This window comes from Eretmochelys imbricata, chromosome 8, assembly GCF_965152235.1.
Source record: "Eretmochelys imbricata isolate rEreImb1 chromosome 8, rEreImb1.hap1, whole genome shotgun sequence".
Classification (NCBI taxonomy): Eukaryota; Metazoa; Chordata; order Testudines; family Cheloniidae; genus Eretmochelys; species Eretmochelys imbricata.
The window spans coordinates 38,298,389-38,318,645 of record NC_135579.1 but is presented as its reverse complement, the minus strand read 5'-3'; the positions used below and the strand labels follow the sequence as shown (position 1 = coordinate 38,318,645).

Genomic DNA, 20,257 nt, shown 5'->3' with positions numbered 1-20,257 from the left:
CAGGCATTCGTGTGCACGGAGGGACATGCAATCAGGGCTTCATCTCACAGATCTGTGGCTGGGATATCGTTCTATTTGAAGTCAGCGGAAGTTTTGCCATTGATTTCAATGGGAGCAGGATCTGGCCTGTACCTACATCCTATAATTTAAATGCTCATGTTTAATGAAACCCTAAAATAGGGCACTGTGTATCTATACAACTCGGAGGGAAATTTTACAGTGTGAAAATTCAGAAGTAAATGTAATTTGATTAGCCAAATACAGCGATATCCACTTCGTTGTATTTCTATTTGTATTTCTGTCTTTCAAAAACTGTCCGGAACATCTTACATCCCCTGTGAGGTGTTTACACTTACAAATCTGGAAAAGCTTTATGGTAATTTAGGTGGCTGATTCAAAAAGATCATTAGCTTGCTGTTTGTTTAAGCCAAAATGTTCAAATGTGGTCATTGGTTGTATGTGCCCAATTCCAGACATCTTGGGCCTAGTTTTCAGAACTGTTTAGTACCCAGAACTCCCACAGAACTCAATGGGAGTGATGGGTACTCCATGACTCTGAAAAATAAGGGCTTGAGTGTCTAATGCTGGGCATCAAAAAGGTAGGCTTAAAAAATCATGAGTCAATTTAAAAATGTGAGGCCAGGATCATTAGGAGTAATAATAACCAACTAGATCGTCTTAATTTTTTAAAATAGATTTGTAAGAGTTAGGAATAACTTATTTTGATAGGAACTAATTAACTGTTGGTTAATACTTTCTGTAGGAACGCTGCATAACCCCGACAAAGTGCCAGCATAAACGCTGATTTTTTCCATGATCAGGGCTGTCCAAGTGCCAGATGCTCAGATGCTGTCAATTGCCCCTCCTCCACCACCATTTACTTCCGCGGCGCTATGTCGATTTACACCAGCTGGCATATTGATGTCTTTAATATCAGTTTTGTATTTGCTGTTTACATCTCCTGAAGGGGAAGTGCGGGTTTTCTTTTGGAGCACTTTGCCATTCTATCTTAGGTATCCAAATCCAGACAGTTCTCCCAAAAGAAATTACTATAATCAAAGAATTCATTAATTATGTTGAACTCCAGGTTATCTTTAGATAATAATTAGAAATGATCATTTATACTAAAATGTCTTGGGGAGTACATTTTACTTTCACAGATCTCTGTTTTAATTAATTCAGGATTCTTGGCAGTAGATTTAAGATATCTAAAACCTCAATGTCATTTTTACAGAGAAAAAAGACTCTGTAGATTATAGGTTTTTAAAAAAATCTATACACATATTCATGTATAGTAATAATAATTCACCAATTAGCCATTACTAATAGTCACAACAACCGCAAGTTCCTAGGTTCAAGATATTTGTTAGGACAGGTGTAACAAAATTATTCTTGAATGACAAACTCTATCTGAAACACTGCTTGATTATTGTAATTCTCTCTCTTTCCCTCCCCTCTCTCTCTCTCTTTTTGGTGGGGAAAAAAAGTCTGTAAACCCTTTGCAAACACCAGGCCCATAAAACCTCATTTTAGTTGTATCCATTATCTGGAAAATGAAGAGCCAGAATTAAGGCACACTTATTCTTGACCTTCGTTCTTTGTACTTACTAAAGGCTAGATGCTCTTTCACCTTTGTTCTGGTGGAAGAGAGCAGAAATTGATGGAATTTGGCCACTGTGCTAGAATAATGGGTATTAAGTTTCGCCTCACGTTCCCCCATTTTTACAGCTAATTCTAATGCCTGCTCCCCTCCCAAACCAGCAGAAATACTTCAAGCAAGACCAGCGGGAGGTGACGATTCCATCAGATTTGGCTTCTGGGTTTCCTCTGTCCATGGAGAAAGCAGAGAAAGGGGAGGAGGGGGCTGCTACAGAGTGTGGAGAGCCAGAGAAGAACATGGGGAACATCTCCTCTGAGAAGTCAGATTTATTTCCCCTATCGATCCACACTCCTTGTATTCTTTGTATACCTTCCTTTTCTCCCTTAATACATCCCTCCACCTGAGGGTAAGATCGGTAGCAAACTCCAGAAAGTGGAATCTCCCGGGACCTCTCTTCCTGTGGGTTTTGCCTCAGGGACAGTACAATATGAGTCAATGCCACAGTTCACCCCAGAGAGGACATAAATATTATCAACCAACAAGTGTAACGTCAGGAGAATGCGTTTGGACACGGCCTCCTACAATCATTAAACACATTCAATCTCATAACGCAAAACAGTTATACTATTATTACTTCCCACGGGCTATGCACTTCCATCCATTCGACACAAAAACAGAGAGCTAAGCTGGTACCAAGCCCGGCTGCTTTATATTGAATTACGCCTCCCCCCATCCTCAGTTGCGCCTGTCGGAGATTTCCTCAGCAGAGGACCGGACCCTGTATTTTCAGCATTGTTAGACAAGGTACTAGCCAGCGGTGTTTCTACACATCCACATCCATCGGACATTACTTGTACACAGTGAATTTCCTTAGTTGCTCTAGATAATTGCTTCTCCTGGGACTCTGGACTCTGTTCCGTTCTTCACCCATTTCCCGAACACTTGCTGCCTATAAAAATCCTGCTAATACCACTAACTGCAGCTACATCAGCTGTGTGCATATAATACTGGCTTATAACATCTACGTTGATTGTCATGGGTACAAAAGCTCATGAAGCTCGAACTGGTGATGATGTTACAGGATTTAAGCCATCATTGCCCATTCCTTCAATACATATCCCCCTCATTGAAACCTCTGCCACTGCTTGCTGCTCACATAGCAAAGGGTTTAATGGAAAACAAAGGTGTAGTTTACATATTGTGGGAGGATACATTTTCCTTAGATACTTCTATTTTACTTTGTTTCCCAGATCTCCTTCATTACATATTGAGGCATTAGTCCTAAAATCCACACCTCAGCAAAAACACTGCTAAAAAAGCAAGTTCCGCCTCAATTTCCTTGTAAAATTTTAGACTTCAGGGCGTCCCCTTAGGAATATTGTACAAGGATCAGATAATTCTGATGTTAATGAGCCCTTGATAATTAACATCCAAATAATTCTTTTGACAAGTTTAAATCTTTCTTGGTAGAGAACACACAGAACGCAAGAAGATCAGAACCAGTCTGGCAAACTCATTTAGAGCGTTACTGTGCAATTATATTAGCCCGCACATACTAACATTTCAAAAATACGTTGGACAATAAACAGAAAAGCTCCCTAGAAAATGAAATATTTCTCAATATTTGTAAAATGTTCCAGTCAACTAATTTTCATAGCAGCAGAAACAAACATATTCAAGCAAGGTATTGATGCAAATGGAGTGAAATAGGCACTCACCTCTCTCAGAGATTCTTTCTCCTCCTTTAGCTGAGAGTTAATCTGAGAGTTAAGAACGGACCCTTCTGCAACGCTGGGGTCAGCGGGTAGAGACGGTGCCAGTGGCCTCAGAAATTTAAATTCGCTCGTGCCAGACCCAGTTGTCAAGGAAACCTCGTAATAATAAGATTGAGGGAGAGTCCCAGTGACGCTCGTGTCCGTAGGATTTGTGGGGAAGTTGGGCTCAAAATAAAAGTTCCTGGACGATGGAACATACCGCTCTCGGCACTGCCTTGTCTTGTATAGCCGGATGGCGATAATTGTTACCACACAAACCAGAAAAAGGAATGAAACGAAAGACAAAGAAATGACTAAATACAGGGTTAATGTGTCCTGCTGCTCCTCTTCTTGTGGTACATCCAGTAACTGCATGTAGGCGTCTGAAAACCCATCCACCAGAAGCACATTAAGCGTCGAGGTGGCGGATCTGGGCGGCTCTCCGTTGTCTCTAACCAGGACGATAAGTTTCTGTTTAACAGAGTCTGGGCTCGTTATAGGCCTGCTGGTTTTTACTTCCCCGGTTTGGAGACCCACAGCGAAGAGACCTGGGTCTGTAGCCTTGAGCAGCTGGTAGGAAAGCCAAGAATTCTGACCGGAATCTCCATCCACAGCTACCACCTTCGTCACCAGGTAACCCGCCTCCGCTGATCTGGGAACCAGGTCATTAGCGGGGGAACTGCTATTCTGTAGAGGATATAAAATGAAGGGGGCGTTGTCATTTTCATCAATTATCACAACTCGGACAATGACTTCAGAGCTCAGTGGAGGGGACCCGCCATCTGCAGCTCTCACTGTAACCTGGAAATCCCTCGTTTGCTCATAATCCAGAGACTGCAGAGCGTACACATTCCCCTTTTCGGAGTTTATGGAGATGGAGGAGGAGAAGGGGGGGTCACCGATGTTGCCAGGCAACGCCGAATATGTCACTTTGGCATTCTGCTCTGTGTCCAGGTCAGCAGCATGGACAGTTCCAATCAACAGGCCCGGGTGGTTGTTCTCCTTCAGGTACATGACGTACGAACTTTCATCAAATACAGGGGGGTTGTCATTAATATCCGATAGCTGAACACGGATGATCCTCACTGAGGTGAGCCTCGGAGTCCCCCGGTCTGTGGCTGTGATGCTTATGTTATACTCAGGCACTTTCTCTCGGTCCAGGGGCTTTTGTGTAACAAGCTCGTAATAATTCTTCGGGGTCGATTTTAAAGCAAAAGGGACATTGTCCTGAATGGAGCAGACCGTTCTGCCATTGTCCCCGGAGTCTCGGTCTCTCACACTGAACAGGGCCACCACTGTCTCAGGGGAGGAGTCCTCGGGTATGGTGCTGCTGAGGGACGTCAGCGTCACTTCCGGGGCGTTGTCATTCATGTCCTCGATCTCCACCAGGACTTTGCAGCGCGAAGAAAACCCCCCACCATCCGTGGCCTGAACTTCTACTTCATACATTTCTGCGTCTTCAAAATCAATTATCCCCAAAACAGTGATTTCGCCAGTGAACTGATTGAGCTGAAATAATTTGAGGACTCGCTCGGGGACCTGCCCGAATGAATAGGTGACTTCTGCATTTGAACCTTGATCCAAATCACTAGCTTCAACCTTAGTGACCAAAGTGTCCTGAGGACTATTTTCCATTAACTGCACCTTGTACACTGACTGACTAAACTGGGGGAAGTTATCGTTGGTATCAAGCACATTAATGCGTATTTGGGCTGTGCCGGTTCTTTGTGGCAGGCCCCCATCGGCAGCTGTGAGAATCAGCATCAACTGCGCCTGCTCCTCCCGATCTAATTGTTTCTCTAACACCAGCTCGGCGTATTTACTGCCGTCTCCCCAGGAATGCACATCCAGGCTGAAGTGCTCATTAGCGCTGATTGCGTAGCTCTGGATGTTGTTTGTTCCTATGTCTGAATCTTGGGCCCTTTCTAAGGGGAAGCGGGTGTTTATGGGGATCTGTTCGGGTATTTTTAAAACGAATTCATTTTTAGAGAATTTAGGGTTATTGTCATTCACATCATCTATCTGCACTTCCATTCGGTACAGCTGCAGTGGATTTTCCAACACAATTTCAAATTGCAGCAAACACGGGTCACTCTGTCCGCACAGATCCTCACGGTCTATCTTCTCCTTTATTATTACATCCCCGGATCCTGTGTTCAGCTCAAAATATTGCTTGGTGCTTTTAGAAATCAGCCGGAGACTGCGACCAGACAATTTCTCTACATCCAATTTCAAATCCTTTGCAATATTAGCAACTAGGGACCCGCTTTTCTTCTCTTCACGCACAGAATAGCGGATCGTCTCACAAGCTACCAGGGACACACACAAACATAGAAAGAAAGACACAACTTGCCTTTTCCTGGAGCGAGTCTGCATTCCGCCAGCCATTCCCGGGTCAGATCTGAAATACAGGCCTCTCTGCAAAGCTGCAGCAGCCATTCATATGTTGTGCTAGAAAGTAAACGATTTGTCCTCCAATATTGACTTTATTTGTAATTATTCCATCCGCCCTTTCCCTGTAATCCTTTGTCACCCGTTCCCGGCGCAGAGCCGTTGTCTTCTGGATTCAGAAGTCTGAGTGCGGCTTCCACTGAGGGCTGACGGAGTCCGAAAAGCTGCATTTTCAGCACCATCTTTGCTAATATCGCCACCTTGTGGCTCAGCTAAAATAAGACATGCTATGATGTTCACATTTTAAACTTACTATGTGCAGTTATTAACTGCACAGCAAAGATTTCTCTCTTAAGTACATATTGTGGTTATAATATTTCACAGTGAAAACTCTGAAATATTAAGGCAAATTACTACCGATTGGAGGAGATAGAGAGTTGCAAAATAATATAATAGTTAATTGAATTGTGATCCTTCCACACCACACTTCCTTCTCTCACATACCAATACTTTTATTCTTCACAGCTAGCTAAGTAAACAAGTTACTGCAAGTTGATCACATGTCCCATTGCGTCTCCTTCATCTACAAAGTTACAATATTTTGGGAATTCCTAAATCTATGATTCCCTTTTCTATTACGTTGTCCTAGAGTAAATCTAGGATCGACCCTGTGATTAAGTATGCATCATATAGGTAATTGTGGGGAAGGGATCTCCTCTTGGCTGCTACAGTATTATTCGACACAATGGGTCTCCCATGACAACTGTAAGAAGCAAACCTATCTTTCTCCTGATTTTTTTATCTTATATATTTTATGGCAATACAGGCCATAACAGAAACAAGAAAAATGAAACTGAAGCCATAGAGAAGTAATGTATATATTTAATATCCCATCACATTTCTCTTGCGTAGTTATGTCACTGGATTGCATATGTGCATCTGAAAATCCTCCACGAGCAGTATATTTAGCATCGCAGCAGCAGACTGGGGAGGTGTCCATTGTCTTTAATAATACTTAGCTTTTGCATAAAGGAGTCACGCTGTGTAAATGAGATCGTGGTTTCTTTTCCCCATTTTGGAGTCGGACAGTGAATAGATCTGCATCAGCGGCCTTCAGCAGTTGGTAGGAAAGACAAGAATTTGACCAGAATCTCAATCAACAGCCACCAATTTGCCTTCCTTGCTCTGCGAACTAGGTCATTAAATGGGAGAGGTCCTGTTCTGAAGAGGGCATAAAATGAAGGGGGCATTATCATTTTAATCAAATAACTTGGACAATTACTTGCTGCCTCTAAAAATCCTATTGATTCCATCAGCTGCCACTAAATCACTATAATAGAGGAGAGATTAATAAGACTGGGACTTTTCAGCTTGGAAAAGAGACAGATAAGGGGGGATATGACTGAGGTTTATAATATCATGACTGCTGTGGAGAAAACAAATAAGGAGGTGTTATTTACCACTTCTCATAACACAAGAACTATGGGGCACAAATGAAATTAATAGGCAGCAGGTTTAAAACAAGCAAAAGGAAGTATTTCTTCAAATTCTTCACACAGCGCACAACCTGTGGAACTCTTTGCCAGGGAATGTTGTGAAGGCCAAGACCAGAACAGCTTTAAAAAAGGAACTAGATAAGTTCATGGACGATAGGTCCATCAATGGCTATTAGCTCGGATGAGCATGGATGGTGTCCCCAACCTCTGTTTGCCAGAAGCTGGGAATGAGTGACAGGGGATGGATCACTGGATGATTACCTGTTCTGTTCATTCCCTCTGGGGCACCGGCATTGGCCACTGTCGGAAGACAGGATACTGGGCTAGAGGGACCTTTGGACTGATGCAGTATGGCCATTCTTATATATGCATATAATAGGGGTCTTTCACATCTGTATTGATTGCTATGGATTCATAAACTCCAGAAGCTGTAAATGATGTTCATTTTATAGAATATCAATAAACATTGCGTCTTCCTTCTATAAGTACCCCCTTCATCAAGACCGCGGCCACTGCTGGCTGCTCATATTGCAAAGGGTTTGATGGACAAATAAGGTGAAGTTTACATTTTCCTTAATCAGTGTTTTCCCCAGGAACTGAATGGGGGTGGGAGAGGGAAACAAATTTACAGGGGGGTTAAGGCCTACCAGGGGTGAGACCAGGAGGGCAAAGGTGTGCTGTATGGAACCATAGTAAAACCTGAAAAATGTTTCATGACAATTTTATTATATTTTACTCATGTTTTAAAATCATACAAATTAAAGCTGGCTCCTCAAGCCTACTGTGAAGCCCTACATATCTACGTCCTTCCTGGTTTCTTGTAATTTTGCTCAGCTCTGTTAATGAGCTTCTCGAATGCAATGTTTTCATCTTAAGTGGCTTCTTGTGTGTCCAGTACTTTCAGTCCTTCATGATATGCTCATGATCAGGAAGAAGGTGACTTCTTTGAGAACACAAAATTCTATTCAATGAGTATAAAGAATGTTCAGTTGTAGCTGTTATGACTGGGAGTAGCAAGAAATGAATTCCTACTTCTTTCATCCCCGTAAACATAGCACAAAGATTGGGTCAAACCACTAGTGATGATAAAGAAGAAGCTGAAGTCAAATCTTCATTCACTGTATGATATTGCACTCTGTGTTCAAATTCTGTATTCTGCCCTGATCTCATAGAAGCCTCATTGCTGGTAGTGTCTCATTCCACTCAGTTGTCGATGTTTTATAAGACAGGCATCTGTAAAAGCTACACAGAGATTGAGTATAATCCAGAAGTCCCTGATGTAGATTTGTAAGAATCAATCAGCTGGCTTAACAAACACTTCATGTCCTCTTCACTTAAAGATTCAATATAACTGCCTTCATTAGTCAAGTTCTGGACTGAAGTCTTTGCTTATTCCAGTATGTTTTCAATTGATCTCTCTCTGATTGATCCAAATGGAGCTTCTATTGCTGGACAAAAATCTACTACTGTTTTAGCAGATGCCTTGATGGCATTGTTTAATGACCCAAGTGATTTCAACAGTAGACTGACAAGAGAGAATGGTGATAGTCTTCCAGCTGGACTACTTAGATCCCATCCCATCTTGGTAGGTAGTTTCCAAAACCAGTAATAATGGTTGCAGTAATTTTAAGACAACAGCCAAGGATCACTCATAAGAAAACCAGTGGGTTTTCCCAGGTTGGACTAATTTAAACTTCAGTCCCAGTGTATCTTCTATTTTTCAGAAGATGTTCAGTCCTTTATGGCTTTTTAAATGTCTTCTGAAGATTCTGCATTTCGTACTAGTGTTAGCTGGAGTAGATGGCCTCTACAGTGTGTATAGGACAGGGGTCAGCAACCTTTCAGAAGTGGTGCACCAAGTCTTCATTTATTCACTCTAATTTAAGGTTTCGCATGCCAGTAATACATTTTAATGTTTTTAGAAGGTCTCTTTCTATAAGTCTTTAATATATAACTAAACTATTGTTGTATGTAAAGTAAATAAGGTTTTTAAAATGTATAAGAAGCTTCATTTAAAATTAAATTAAAATGCAGAGCCCCCTGGACCGGGGGCCAGGACCCGGGCAGTGTGAGTGCCACTGAAAATCAGCTCACGTGTCTCGCCTTTTGCATGCATGCCATAGGTTGCCTACCCCAGGTATAGGAGATATTAGCGTTACACTTTTCTCTGAGCAAAGCTTGTACTCCACTATGTCTTCTAGAGAAATTTGCAACTTCATCAAATGCACAAGCAGCCATCTGTTTGGCGTTCAATTTACAAGCATTTAACTCTTCTAAGATGTGGGTTGTCACAGATGCAGTCAATATGTCTTCTATAACTTGAACATCTAGAAACGCATCTATTGGCCTACCAGTGACATCAAGATAACATACATAATGACTTAATACTTGATGCCCATTTGCATTGGTGCATTCATCAATCATGTATACACATTTTTTGAATGTGGTGAGAGTTCTTCACTTTTCCAATGGCTGAATCTTTCACTGTTGCACCGCATGCTTCTAGTCAGTCAGTTGAGTTCCTTGTGAAAGATAGTGAGCGTTTGCCTATCTTATTTGGATCCAGTGTCCACTTCAAGATTAACAAGTGACAATGCACTTAACACTGGCCTCCAGTTTGTAGCATGTGGTATCTCTTGCTTAAATAGAAAGCATGATGTGACAGCTCTGTTTATTCATATAAACGGTGTTGTGTCTCCAGCATACTTAACAGCCTCATTAAGTACTTCTAAAATTGGCTTTGACAGTGACTGGCTTATAAGACTCTCTGCATGTCGATGCAGTCCAGAGGCTTAGTATTTTGCAGTCTTTTCATGTAGTTTTGTCAGCATTGGCTTTGCTGATTGGTCTCGCAAAACAAGCTGCTACACTTTCACTACATAAATCCATGTACATCCACATCTTGAATACTGCATGCATTTCTGGTTGCCCCATCTCAAAAAGGATATATTGGAATTGGAGAAGGTACAGAGGAGGGCAACCAAAATGATTAGGGGTAAGGAACAGATTCTATGTGAGGAGAGATTAAAAAGACTGGGATTTTTAAGGTTGGAAAAGAGATGACTAAGAGGGGATATGATAGAGGTCTATAAAATCTTGACTGGTGTGGAGAAAGTGAATAAGGAAATGTTATTTACTCTTTCACATAATACAAGAACTAGGGGTCATGCAATTAAATTAATAGGCAGCAGGTTTAAAACAAACAAAAGAAAGTACTTCACACAACACAGTGTCAACCTGTGGAACTTTTCCCCAAGGGATGTTGAGAAGACCAAAACTATAACAGGGTTAAAAAAAACTAGATAAGTTCATGGAGGATAGGTCCACCAATGCAGGGCCAGCCCACAACATTTTGGCACCTGAGGCGGTGAGCTCAAATGATGCCCCCATGCCCCCTCACTTGGGCCAAAACTTTGAAAGGTCTCACTTTTGCCTTCTTCCTGTTCTACTCCTTTCATGGTACTGCTCTGCTACCTACCCCAATAAAGGAGAACTAACAACTTAAAATGCCTTGTTCAAAAATTTGAACAGCAAATGTAACTTTTCTTGTCTGCATAGTAAACACTGGCATTTTTATCTGTTTGAATAATCAAAGTGGTGCTTTCCGTGCCTTCTTGGTTGCAAAGATTTGAACTGCTTCCTGCTGAAGGTCCACAGTCTGGGCCAGCTCATGCTCTATTGAGACGGTTACAAAGCTGACCAGCCTCTCCTGTGTCATTGTGGAGTGTAGATGTGTTTTTATTAACTTCAACTTGGAGAAGCTGCATTCTCCACTGGCAACCATTACAGGAAGTGTTAGAAGTATGCGCAGAGCAATAAAAGCATTTGGAATGAGGGTGGTCATCTTATTTGTGCACAAATATTCCAGAACAGCCTTTGGAGTTGGTCCTGCTGAAATGTATCTTGAAATGGCCTCTCAATTCATCACCTAAATCACTCGCATCAATATCGTGCATGTCCTCATGTGTCAACACTGTCTCTAGTGCCCTGCATTGCTGGTGTAGGTCTTGTTCAGGTACAGTGAGGAGTTTTGGAATATCATACAACATCCAAAATATACTATGTTCCTTGAGCTGCATGAAATGTTCTTCAACTGACTGTATTGCACAATCTAGCAACTGGTTAAAGAATTCAACTTTGAATTGTTGTTTGGGGTTTCTTATGGGACTATCTCGTGCCTCGGAATCAAAATGTCTTCTTCTTCGGTGACTCTTGTATTCTTGAATGGGTGGGAAAATAGCTTCAGCGTGAAGTTCCTCTGCCAATTCTGTGCACTCTTCACAACATTTTGAAATCCCTCCTCTGACCGGTAAGACTATCGGTATGACTTTGCTTTGTCCAGTTGTTCCATTGCTCCAGATATATCAAGGTCAACTCCTTGGAGTCTCTTGCTTACAACATTTATTTCAAACAGTATGTCATGCCACAACACTAAGCCACACAGAAATTTGAAGTTATGTATGTTTCTGGTGATTCCATTTCCCTCTGCCACTGTTCTCCCAAGAACAGTTCCTGTCATAGCATTATCCTCCATAATGGCAACTATGGAATCATCTATCTTCCCAACTGTGTTTCTGGTAGGCTTTATCGCCTCCACTCGACTTTCCCATCGTGTGGCACTCAGTGGTTTCAGGGTCAGAGAGGATGTTCCCAGATGTTGCTTCAAAATTTGCCATTGATGAGTTGATGCAGAGAAAAATACATAGATGCTTTGAATTACATTAAAAAATTCAGCAGCCTCACTAGAACCTGATGCTGCATCACTGACCACCAAGTTCAATGAATGAGAACCGCATGGGACAAAAAAAGCTGGAGGGTTTAACTCTCGAATCCGTGTCTACACTCCTCTGTTCTTTCCTCTCATGTTGGCATCATTATCGTAGCCCTGACCTCTCATGTCAGCTATCGCAATTCCCGTATCTTCCAGCTTTTTAAGAAGCACATTTGTCATATCAGCTCCTGTAGTATCATCAATGTCAATGAATTCTACAAAATGCTCTCTGACAGTCATCATTGCAGGGACATTTTCACTAGGTTCTGTTCTTGTTACAAAACGCACCTTTAAAGTCATTTGTTCCATATGGCTGATGTCAGGTGTGCCGTCCAGAATAACAGAGTAATATCTTGCTGACTTCAGATCTGCCACAATCTTCTATTTAACTATTGTTGCCAGTAACTGTATGATCTCATTTTGAATTGTTTTTCCAAGGTAGTGGTGTGTGTACATTTCTTGGGTGGTGACTCTTGTTAGATGCTCCTGGAGTACAGCATCAAACTCAGCCGTCAGCTCCACAATTTTAAGGAAGTTTCCATTGTTTGGCACATACAGCTGATCTGAAGTGCTAGGTTTTGGGTAGCAAGCATTCTCACAATGGCAATGAGCCTTTTCAGAACATTTGGCCAGTAAAGAGACCCTGATGCAATCTTCTCTTGATGTTGATCATCTATGGTGGCCTTTAACCTTAGTCTCATCTCAAGTTCTTTCCACCTACGAATGCTCTCTGGTGATTTGCTGCCTTCTCATGGCATGCCAGATTTCTAGCCAGATTTTTCCAGTCCTTTATTCCTGGAGAACCCAATGTGGCTGGAACATTAGACTGCAGGAGTTTCCAACAAAAACAGTATGCAGCAGTCTGGGTTTTTGAGTACATAAGCCATGGCCTCTCCACTTTGTCACCATTGGGGATTTCACGCCAGTAATGTGTTGGATGGAACCTTCTATTTTCATTGTCTTTGGGGAACATGAAGTTTTTCACTTGCTGTGGCCCATGCAGCACAAGGAAGTCCCTCAGGCTACTGCTCAAGTGGGTTCATAGTCCTGGATCATCTAGACTTAAGGAATTAAACTCAGCAGCAGCTGTTTCTTGCGCCTCCACCACACTCTTCTGTGACCTACAGTTTTCTTCAGGAATATGCATGGTTACATCCATTTGAGATGGAGATATGGATGCTTCAGAAGCTGCCAGGTCACCTGCACTCTGACTAACTGGAAGATCAGGCATCTCCTCACCACTCACATCCTTACTGGGGCCGGAAGGCGCACCATGAACATTTGTGCCTATGTATCTCAGTAGAGCTCCTTTCTGCTTAGATAGAAAAGCTTCCTTTGCTTTCTTTCTTTTTCTGAATGCTGCCCCAGAGGGGCGTTTTCTTCTTTCACTCATGACTGCTGTTCTGTGCCAGCTATAGTGGCTCTGAGCACTCAGTTGAAGGGGACAAATAAGCAGGCTGGTAGCAGGGCCTGAGTGAGGGAAGATATCAGTGTCTTAAGGGCCTAACTGGCTCCTACTACTTCAGTTGACTGCCTGTTCTCCTCAAGTGGGTTCAGGGAAGCAGCAAGAAACAGGAAGAGAAGCTGGTGTTAATCAGTCCAGGCTCCTGGGGGTACTAGAGAGGTACATAAGAGGCTCCTCCTCCTCTCACTCCCTGCAGGTCCTGCTGCTTTCTATTATTCCCTCTCACCTTTTCTCCTGCACACCTGTTATGAGAGAGAATACATATGCACCAGCAGCAGACACAATTTTCTTCACTCTGGGTCCTAGTGGCGCACCCCCACAGTCTGGCACCTAAGGCGGCCGTCTCAGTTCACCTTATGGTAAGGCCAGCCCTTCACCAATGGCTATTTGCCAGGATGGGCAGGGATGCCATACCATGTTCTGAGTGTCCCTAGCCTCTGTTTGCCAGAAACTGGGAGTGGGCGACAGGGGATGAATCGCTTAATGATTTCCTGTTCTGTTCATTCCCTCTGAAGCACCTGGTATTGACCACAGTTGGAAGACAGGATACTGGGCTAGATGGACCATTGGTCCAACACAGTATGGCTGTTTTTATGTTCTTATGTAAAAAATAATGTATAATAATAAAAATGTTTAGTACAAAAACTTCCCAAGATAAGGACCTCTCGAGATAGCAACAAGGTGAGATAAGAACCTTGGGAAATAATACATTTCAAAAATCTTGGCCTAGCAGGAAATGTATAAGTTTCCCAGGCACAAACCTAGCATTCTGGCACAAAGTTACTAAAACAAACAAATGTTCTTTTAACATGCCCCTCCTTTCTCTCTCCACTGAACCCCATTCATAATTGTTGTCCTTGGTCAGTGGAGACCCAGAGTTCACAGGTGCTTTTGCATGAGTTCACCTCTCATCCTGCATGGTAGGGGAGAGAAGGCACCTTGTTCATTCCTTCAGCCACTCACCACTCACTCAGGTCACTCACTCTGTCAACTCTTGTGCATTGTGCCACCATTCAGTCCACTGCTCTGTCGCCAATGGCCCTGTGCTGCCACCTTCTGCTGCCACCTGGCACTGTGACCTCTGCAAATCGGTCTCCCAAGATTCCACCCAGCTCTCAGTGATTTCATCCCTCAGTAAGGGAACCTCACTGCTAGTGCAGGCTGAGCTGTCTCTTCCACTGAAACACTGTCCCACAGCAGGTCTGAGCACTTAGACCTGATTATCAGTGATTTCAGCTCTAGTGGTCACTAAAAAAAAAAAAACAAAATACTCTCCATGTAGCCTAAAAAGCTTTATCTTTAAACAGGGGAAGGGCCAGGTCAAATGGTGCTGTGACTCTTAGGCAGAGCCCAGACCACCAAGCAAAACACCTATCCCCTCCCTTTCTCTCTCCACTGAGATCTGACATCCACACTCTCTGCTTAGTGAGTGCGGTTCAGTTGAGGGTGACTAGTGCTTAATTTGTAATGAAAGATGTGTCAGAGCTCAAGCAAGTTTTTTACTTTCATAACTGATATGGCAAGCCCATAGGTTCCAGAGCTATGAACTGCCCAGACTACATGTGCCAGGGCTCAGCCCTAGCACAAATTAAGCACTTAGGTCACCCTTCTCAGGACAGATCAAGTACAGTTCTGTTGCCCTTTATTCATACAATAAAGATAACATTTCATTACCCCCACATTCATTACTAAAGTGATTTGTAACCCAACACCAGCCAAATCTGATCACTTTGGCAACACAGCTCGTCTGCTGGATACTGAGGCAGAATAGGTGTGTTCATGTAAATACAGTCTGGCCCTGATGCCTTCCCCTCTGCATAGCCCAGCTCATCACTAGCTGTCAGGGGAGAGCTCATTCAGACCTTGCTTACAAATTATAATTTCAAATTATTAGGTTGGTCAGCATCACTGAACTGAAGGCACCAAAACTGTCATAAAAAACAATAGCTAGGTGAGGCAGCTGGTCTTTGTTCATACTTTTTAAACTTCTTATGCTTTTTCAGGTACAAGTATTTTATCATATGCTTTATATGCTTTTAAAGTATATGTTATGTTTCAATTCAAATTTCCAACCAAGGACTAAACTGGCAACACCGCATATAAATAATGACCACTGTGGAGTGGGATAATGGGGAAATTCTGGGGAGGGGTTGGGAGATCCCTCCCTTAGATACTTCTATTTTACTTTAAGGTTTCCCTGATCTCTGTCTTTTCACCTTCATGCAGTAACCCTAAAACTTGCACCTCATATAGATTACCTCCAAAAATACTACTGAAGAAGGAAGGACACGCTCAGATTCTTTGTAACATTTCAGATTCCATGCAGAACTCGCAATCTAGGTCACATAATTCTGCTATTATTGCATTCTTGATAAATAGATAAACAATTACTTTTATAATTTTCCTTTGACAAGCTTCAATCTTTCTTTGCAGAGCTCAGAGAGTCTGCACACAGACAATATCACATTTTGAAGAATGGCCTTTTAGAGAGGAAAAGAGCATAACATAAAAAAAGGAATTAAGTACAAATATATTAGCCTGAACATCATACAAGTCGGAAAAAATGTATCAACTACAGAAAAAGCTCCCGAAGAAAAAACATCTCCAGAAATTTATGGAAATAATATAAGAAATTTTCATAGCAGCAGAAACAAACATATTCAAGCAAGGTATTGATGCAAATGGAGTGAAATAGGCACTCACCTCTCTCAGAGATTCTTTCTCCTCCTTAAGCTGAGAGTTAATCTGAGAGTCAAGAACTGACCTTCCTGCAGCGCTTGGATCAGCGGTTAGGGACGGTACCAGCGGCCTCAGAAATTTAAATTCGCTTGTGCCAGACCCAGTTGTCAAGCAAACCTCATAACAATAAGATTGAGGGAGAGTCCCAGTGCTTCTCGGGTCCGTAGGATTTGTGGGGAAGTTGGGCTCAAAATAAAAGTTCCTGGACGATGGAACATACCGCTCTCGGCACTGCCTTGTCTTGTATAGCCGGATGGCGATAATTGTTACCACACAAACCAGAAAAAGGAATGAAACGAAAGACAAAGAAATGACTAAATACAGGGTTAATGTGTCCTGCTGCTCCTCTTCTTGTGGTACATCCAGTAACTGCATGTAGGCGTCTGAAAACCCATCCACCAGAAGCACATTAAGCGTCGAGGTGGCGGATCTGGGCGGCTCTCCGTTGTCTCTAACCAGGACGATAAGTTTCTGTTTAACAGAGTCTGGGCTCGTTATAGGCCTGCTGGTTTTTACTTCCCCGGTTTGGAGACCCACAGCGAAGAGACCTGGGTCTGTAGCCTTGAGCAGCTGGTAGGAAAGCCAAGAATTCTGACCGGAATCTCCATCCACAGCTACCACCTTCGTCACCAGGTAACCCGCCTCCGCTGATCTGGGAACCAGGTCATTAGCGGGGGAGCTGCTGTTCTGTAGAGGGTATAAAATGAAGGGGGCGTTGTCATTTTCATCAATTATCACAACTCGGACAATGACTTCAGAGCTCAGTGGAGGGGACCCGCCATCTGCAGCTCTCACTGTAACCTGGAAATCCCTCGTTTGCTCATAATCCAGAGACTGCAGAGCGTACACATTCCCCTTTTCGGAGTTTATGGAGATGGAGGAGGAGAAGGGGGGGTCACCGATGTTGCCAGGCAACGCCGAATATGTCACTTTGGCATTCTGCTCTGTGTCCAGGTCAGCAGCATGGACAGTTCCAATCAACAGGCCCGGGTGGTTGTTCTCCTTCAGGTACATGACGTACGAACTTTCATTAAATACAGGGGGGTTGTCATTAATATCCGATAGCTGAACACGGATGATCCTCACTGAGGTGAGCCTCGGAGTCCCCCGGTCTGTGGCTGTGATGCTTATGTTATACTCAGGCACTTTCTCTCGGTCCAGGGGCTTTTGTGTAACAAGCTCGTAATAATTCTTCAGGGTCGATTTTAAAGCAAAAGGGACATTGTCCTGAATGGAGCAGACCGTTCTGCCATTGTCCCCGGAGTCTCGGTCTCTCACACTGAACAGGGCCACCACTGTCTCAGGGGAGGAGTCCTCGGGTATGGTGCTGCTGAGGGACGTCAGCGTCACTTCCGGGGCGTTGTCATTCATGTCCTCGATCTCCACCAGGACTTTGCAGCGCGAAGAAAACCCCCCACCATCCGTGGCCTGAACTTCTACTTCATACATTTCTGCGTCTTCAAAATCAATTATCCCCAAAACAGTGATTTCGCCAGTGAACTGATTGAGCTGAAATAATTTGAGGACTCGCTCGGGGACCTGCCCGAATGAATAGGTGATTTCTGCATTTGAACCTTGATCCAAATCACTAGCTTCAACCTTAGTGACCAAAGTGTCCTGAGGACTATTTTCCATTAACTGCACCTTGTACACTGACTGACTAAACTGGGGGAAGTTATCGTTGGTATCAAGCACATTAATGCGTATTTGGGCTGTGCCGGTTCTTTGTGGCAGGCCCCCATCGGCAGCTGTGAGAATCAGCATCAACTGCGCCTGCTCCTCCCGATCTAATTGTTTCTCTAACACCAGCTCGGCGTATTTACTGCCGTCTCCCCAGGAATGCACATCCAGGCTGAAGTGCTCATTAGTGCTGATTGCGTAGCTCTGGATGTTGTTTGTTCCTATGTCTGAATCTTGGGCCCTTTCTAAGGGGAAGCGGGTGTTTATGGGGATCAGTTCCGGCATTTTTAAAACGAATTCATTTTTAGAGAATTTAGGGTTATTGTCATTCACATCATCTATCTGCACTTCCATTCGGTACAGCTGCAGTGGATTTTCCAACACAATTTCAAATTGCAGCAAACACGGGTCACTCTGTCCGCACAGATCCTCACGGTCTATCTTCTCCTTTATTATTACATCCCCGGATCCTGTGTTCAGCTCAAAATATTGCTTGGTGCTTTTAGAAACCAGACGGGCACTGCGACCAGACAATTCCCCTACATCCAGTTTCAAATCCTTTGCAATATTAGCAACTAGGGACCCGCTTTTCTTCTCTTCACGCACAGAATAGTGGATCGTCTCACACGTTACCACGGACACACACAAACATAGAAAGAAAGACACAACTTGCCTTTTCCTGGAGCGAGTCTCCATTCCGTCAGCCTTTCCCGGGTCAGATCTGAAACACAGGCCTCTCTGCAAAGCTGCAGCAGCCATTCATATGTTGTGCTAGAAAGTAAACGATTTGTCCTCCAATATTGACTTTATTTGTAATTATTCCATCCGCCCTTTCCCTGTAATCCTTTGTCACCCGTTCCCGGCGCAGAGCCGTTGTCTTCTGGATTCAGAAGTCTGAGTGCGGCTTCCACTGAGGGCTGACGGAGTCCGAAAAGCTGCATTTTCAGCACCATCTTTGCTAATATCGCCACCTTGTGGCTCAGCTAAAATAGACATGCTATGTCTTATGTTCACATTTTAAACTTACTATGTGCAGTTATTAACTGCATAGCAAAGATTTCTCTCTTAAGTACATATTGTGGTTATAACATTTCACAGTAAACAGTGTGGAATACTAAGGTAGATTATTACCGATTGGAGGAGATAGAGAGTTGCAAAATTATATAATAGTCAATGTAACTGTGATCCTTCCACACCACAGTTTCTTCTCTCACATGCCAATACTTTTATTCTTCACAGCTAGCTAAGTAAAGAAGTTACTACAAGTGGATCCCCTGTCCCATCTCTTCTCTTTCGTCCACGACGATAGCGATATCCTGGAAATCTCGAAGTCCTATGGTTCCTTTGCTTATTAGGGTGCCCAAGAGGAAAACTAGGAAACCGCGGCCTAATAAACTAGAACTAACTAGTGACGGACCTACTTGTTAAGCAAACATCATATAGGGAAGTGTGGGGAAGGGATCCAGTCCTGGCTTCTACACAATGATTCGGAACAAATGTGTCTCCCATGGCAACTGGAAGAAGCAGATCAGTGTCTTTCTCCTGATTCTCTTGTTTTGTATATTTTATGGTAATACAGGCCACAACAGAAACAAGTAGAACAACAAATTGAAGCCAAAGAGATAACGAAGTATATACTCAATACCCCATCACAGTCCTATTCCGTAGTTATGTACTGACTTGCACATGCGCATATGAAAACCCATCCAATAGCAGTAAATTTAGCATCGCAGAAGTGGATTGGGGCAAGCGTCCATTGTCTTTAAGAATGACATCTAGATTTTGCTTAAAGAAGTCTCGCTCCATAATTGGTATTGTGATTTTTGTTCCCCATTTTCACTCCGACTGTGAAGAGAGCTATATCAGTGGTCTTTAGGAATTGGTAGGAAGGACAAGAATTCTGACCAGAATCTCCATTTGCAGTCACCACCTTGGTCACAAGATAATCAGCTTTCGTTGCTCTGCGAACCAGGTGATTAAATGGAGAAGTGCTGTTCTGAAGACGTAATAAAATGAAGGAGCCGTTGTCATTTTAATCAAATACTAACAACCTGGACAATGACTTGCTGCCTGCAAAAATCCTATTGATGCCATAATCAGCCACTATATCACTGCTATACATGTAATAGGGGTCTTTCACATCGGTGTTGATTGTTATGGGTTCATAAACTCCAGAAGCTGTAAATAATGGTGATTTCATAGGATTTAAGTAAACATTGCCTCTTCCTTCTACAAGACCTTCCTTCTACAAGACCTTCCGCTTGAAACCCCAGCCACTGCTGGCCACTCCCATTGCAAAGCATTTGATGGAAAAATAAAGCGCAGTTTACATTTCCTTAGACTGCTCTATTTTACTTTAAC

General features: G+C 43.0%; 3 protein-coding genes across 4 annotated transcripts in view; all 3 read right to left on the bottom strand.

The window, feature by feature from the left end:
* Positions 1 to 20,257, bottom strand: part of LOC144269112 (protocadherin beta-16-like) — a 30,532-nt gene that overhangs the window by 1,060 nt on the left and 9,215 nt on the right. The gene's annotated exons all lie outside the window — the stretch shown is intronic.
* On the bottom strand, positions 1,984 to 5,939 carry LOC144269094 (protocadherin beta-16-like). The gene is made up of 2 exons (XM_077824599.1): positions 3,319 to 5,939; positions 1,984 to 2,178 (listed from the first exon to the last, which is right to left on the bottom strand). Exons 1-2 carry the CDS (start codon positions 5,791 to 5,793, stop codon positions 1,984 to 1,986), a joined length of 2,670 nt encoding a protein of 889 aa, XP_077680725.1. The 5' UTR covers positions 5,794 to 5,939.
* Positions 14,239 to 18,592, bottom strand: LOC144269093 (protocadherin beta-16-like). The gene is made up of 2 exons (XM_077824598.1): positions 16,275 to 18,592; positions 14,239 to 14,260 (listed from the first exon to the last, which is right to left on the bottom strand). Exons 1-2 carry the CDS (start codon positions 18,590 to 18,592, stop codon positions 14,239 to 14,241), a joined length of 2,340 nt encoding a protein of 779 aa, XP_077680724.1.

Excerpts from the sequence above, each read along its gene's own strand:
- LOC144269094 (XM_077824599.1), bottom strand. The coding sequence starts at position 5,793 with ATGGCTGCTGCAGCTTTGCAGAGAGGCCTGTATTTCAGATCTGACCCG. Across the intron at positions 2,179-3,318 it reads AGAAAGAATCTCTGAGAGAG|GAGGCCGTGTCCAAACGCAT; the intron begins GTGAGTGCCTAT and ends TAATGATTGTAG.
- LOC144269093 (XM_077824598.1), bottom strand. The coding sequence starts at position 18,592 with ATGGAGACTCGCTCCAGGAAAAGGCAAGTTGTGTCTTTCTTTCTATGT. Across the intron at positions 14,261-16,274 it reads TTTCTGAGGCCGCTGGTACC|TAACTTTGTGCCAGAATGCT; the intron begins GTCCCTAACCGC and ends TGTTTGTTTTAG.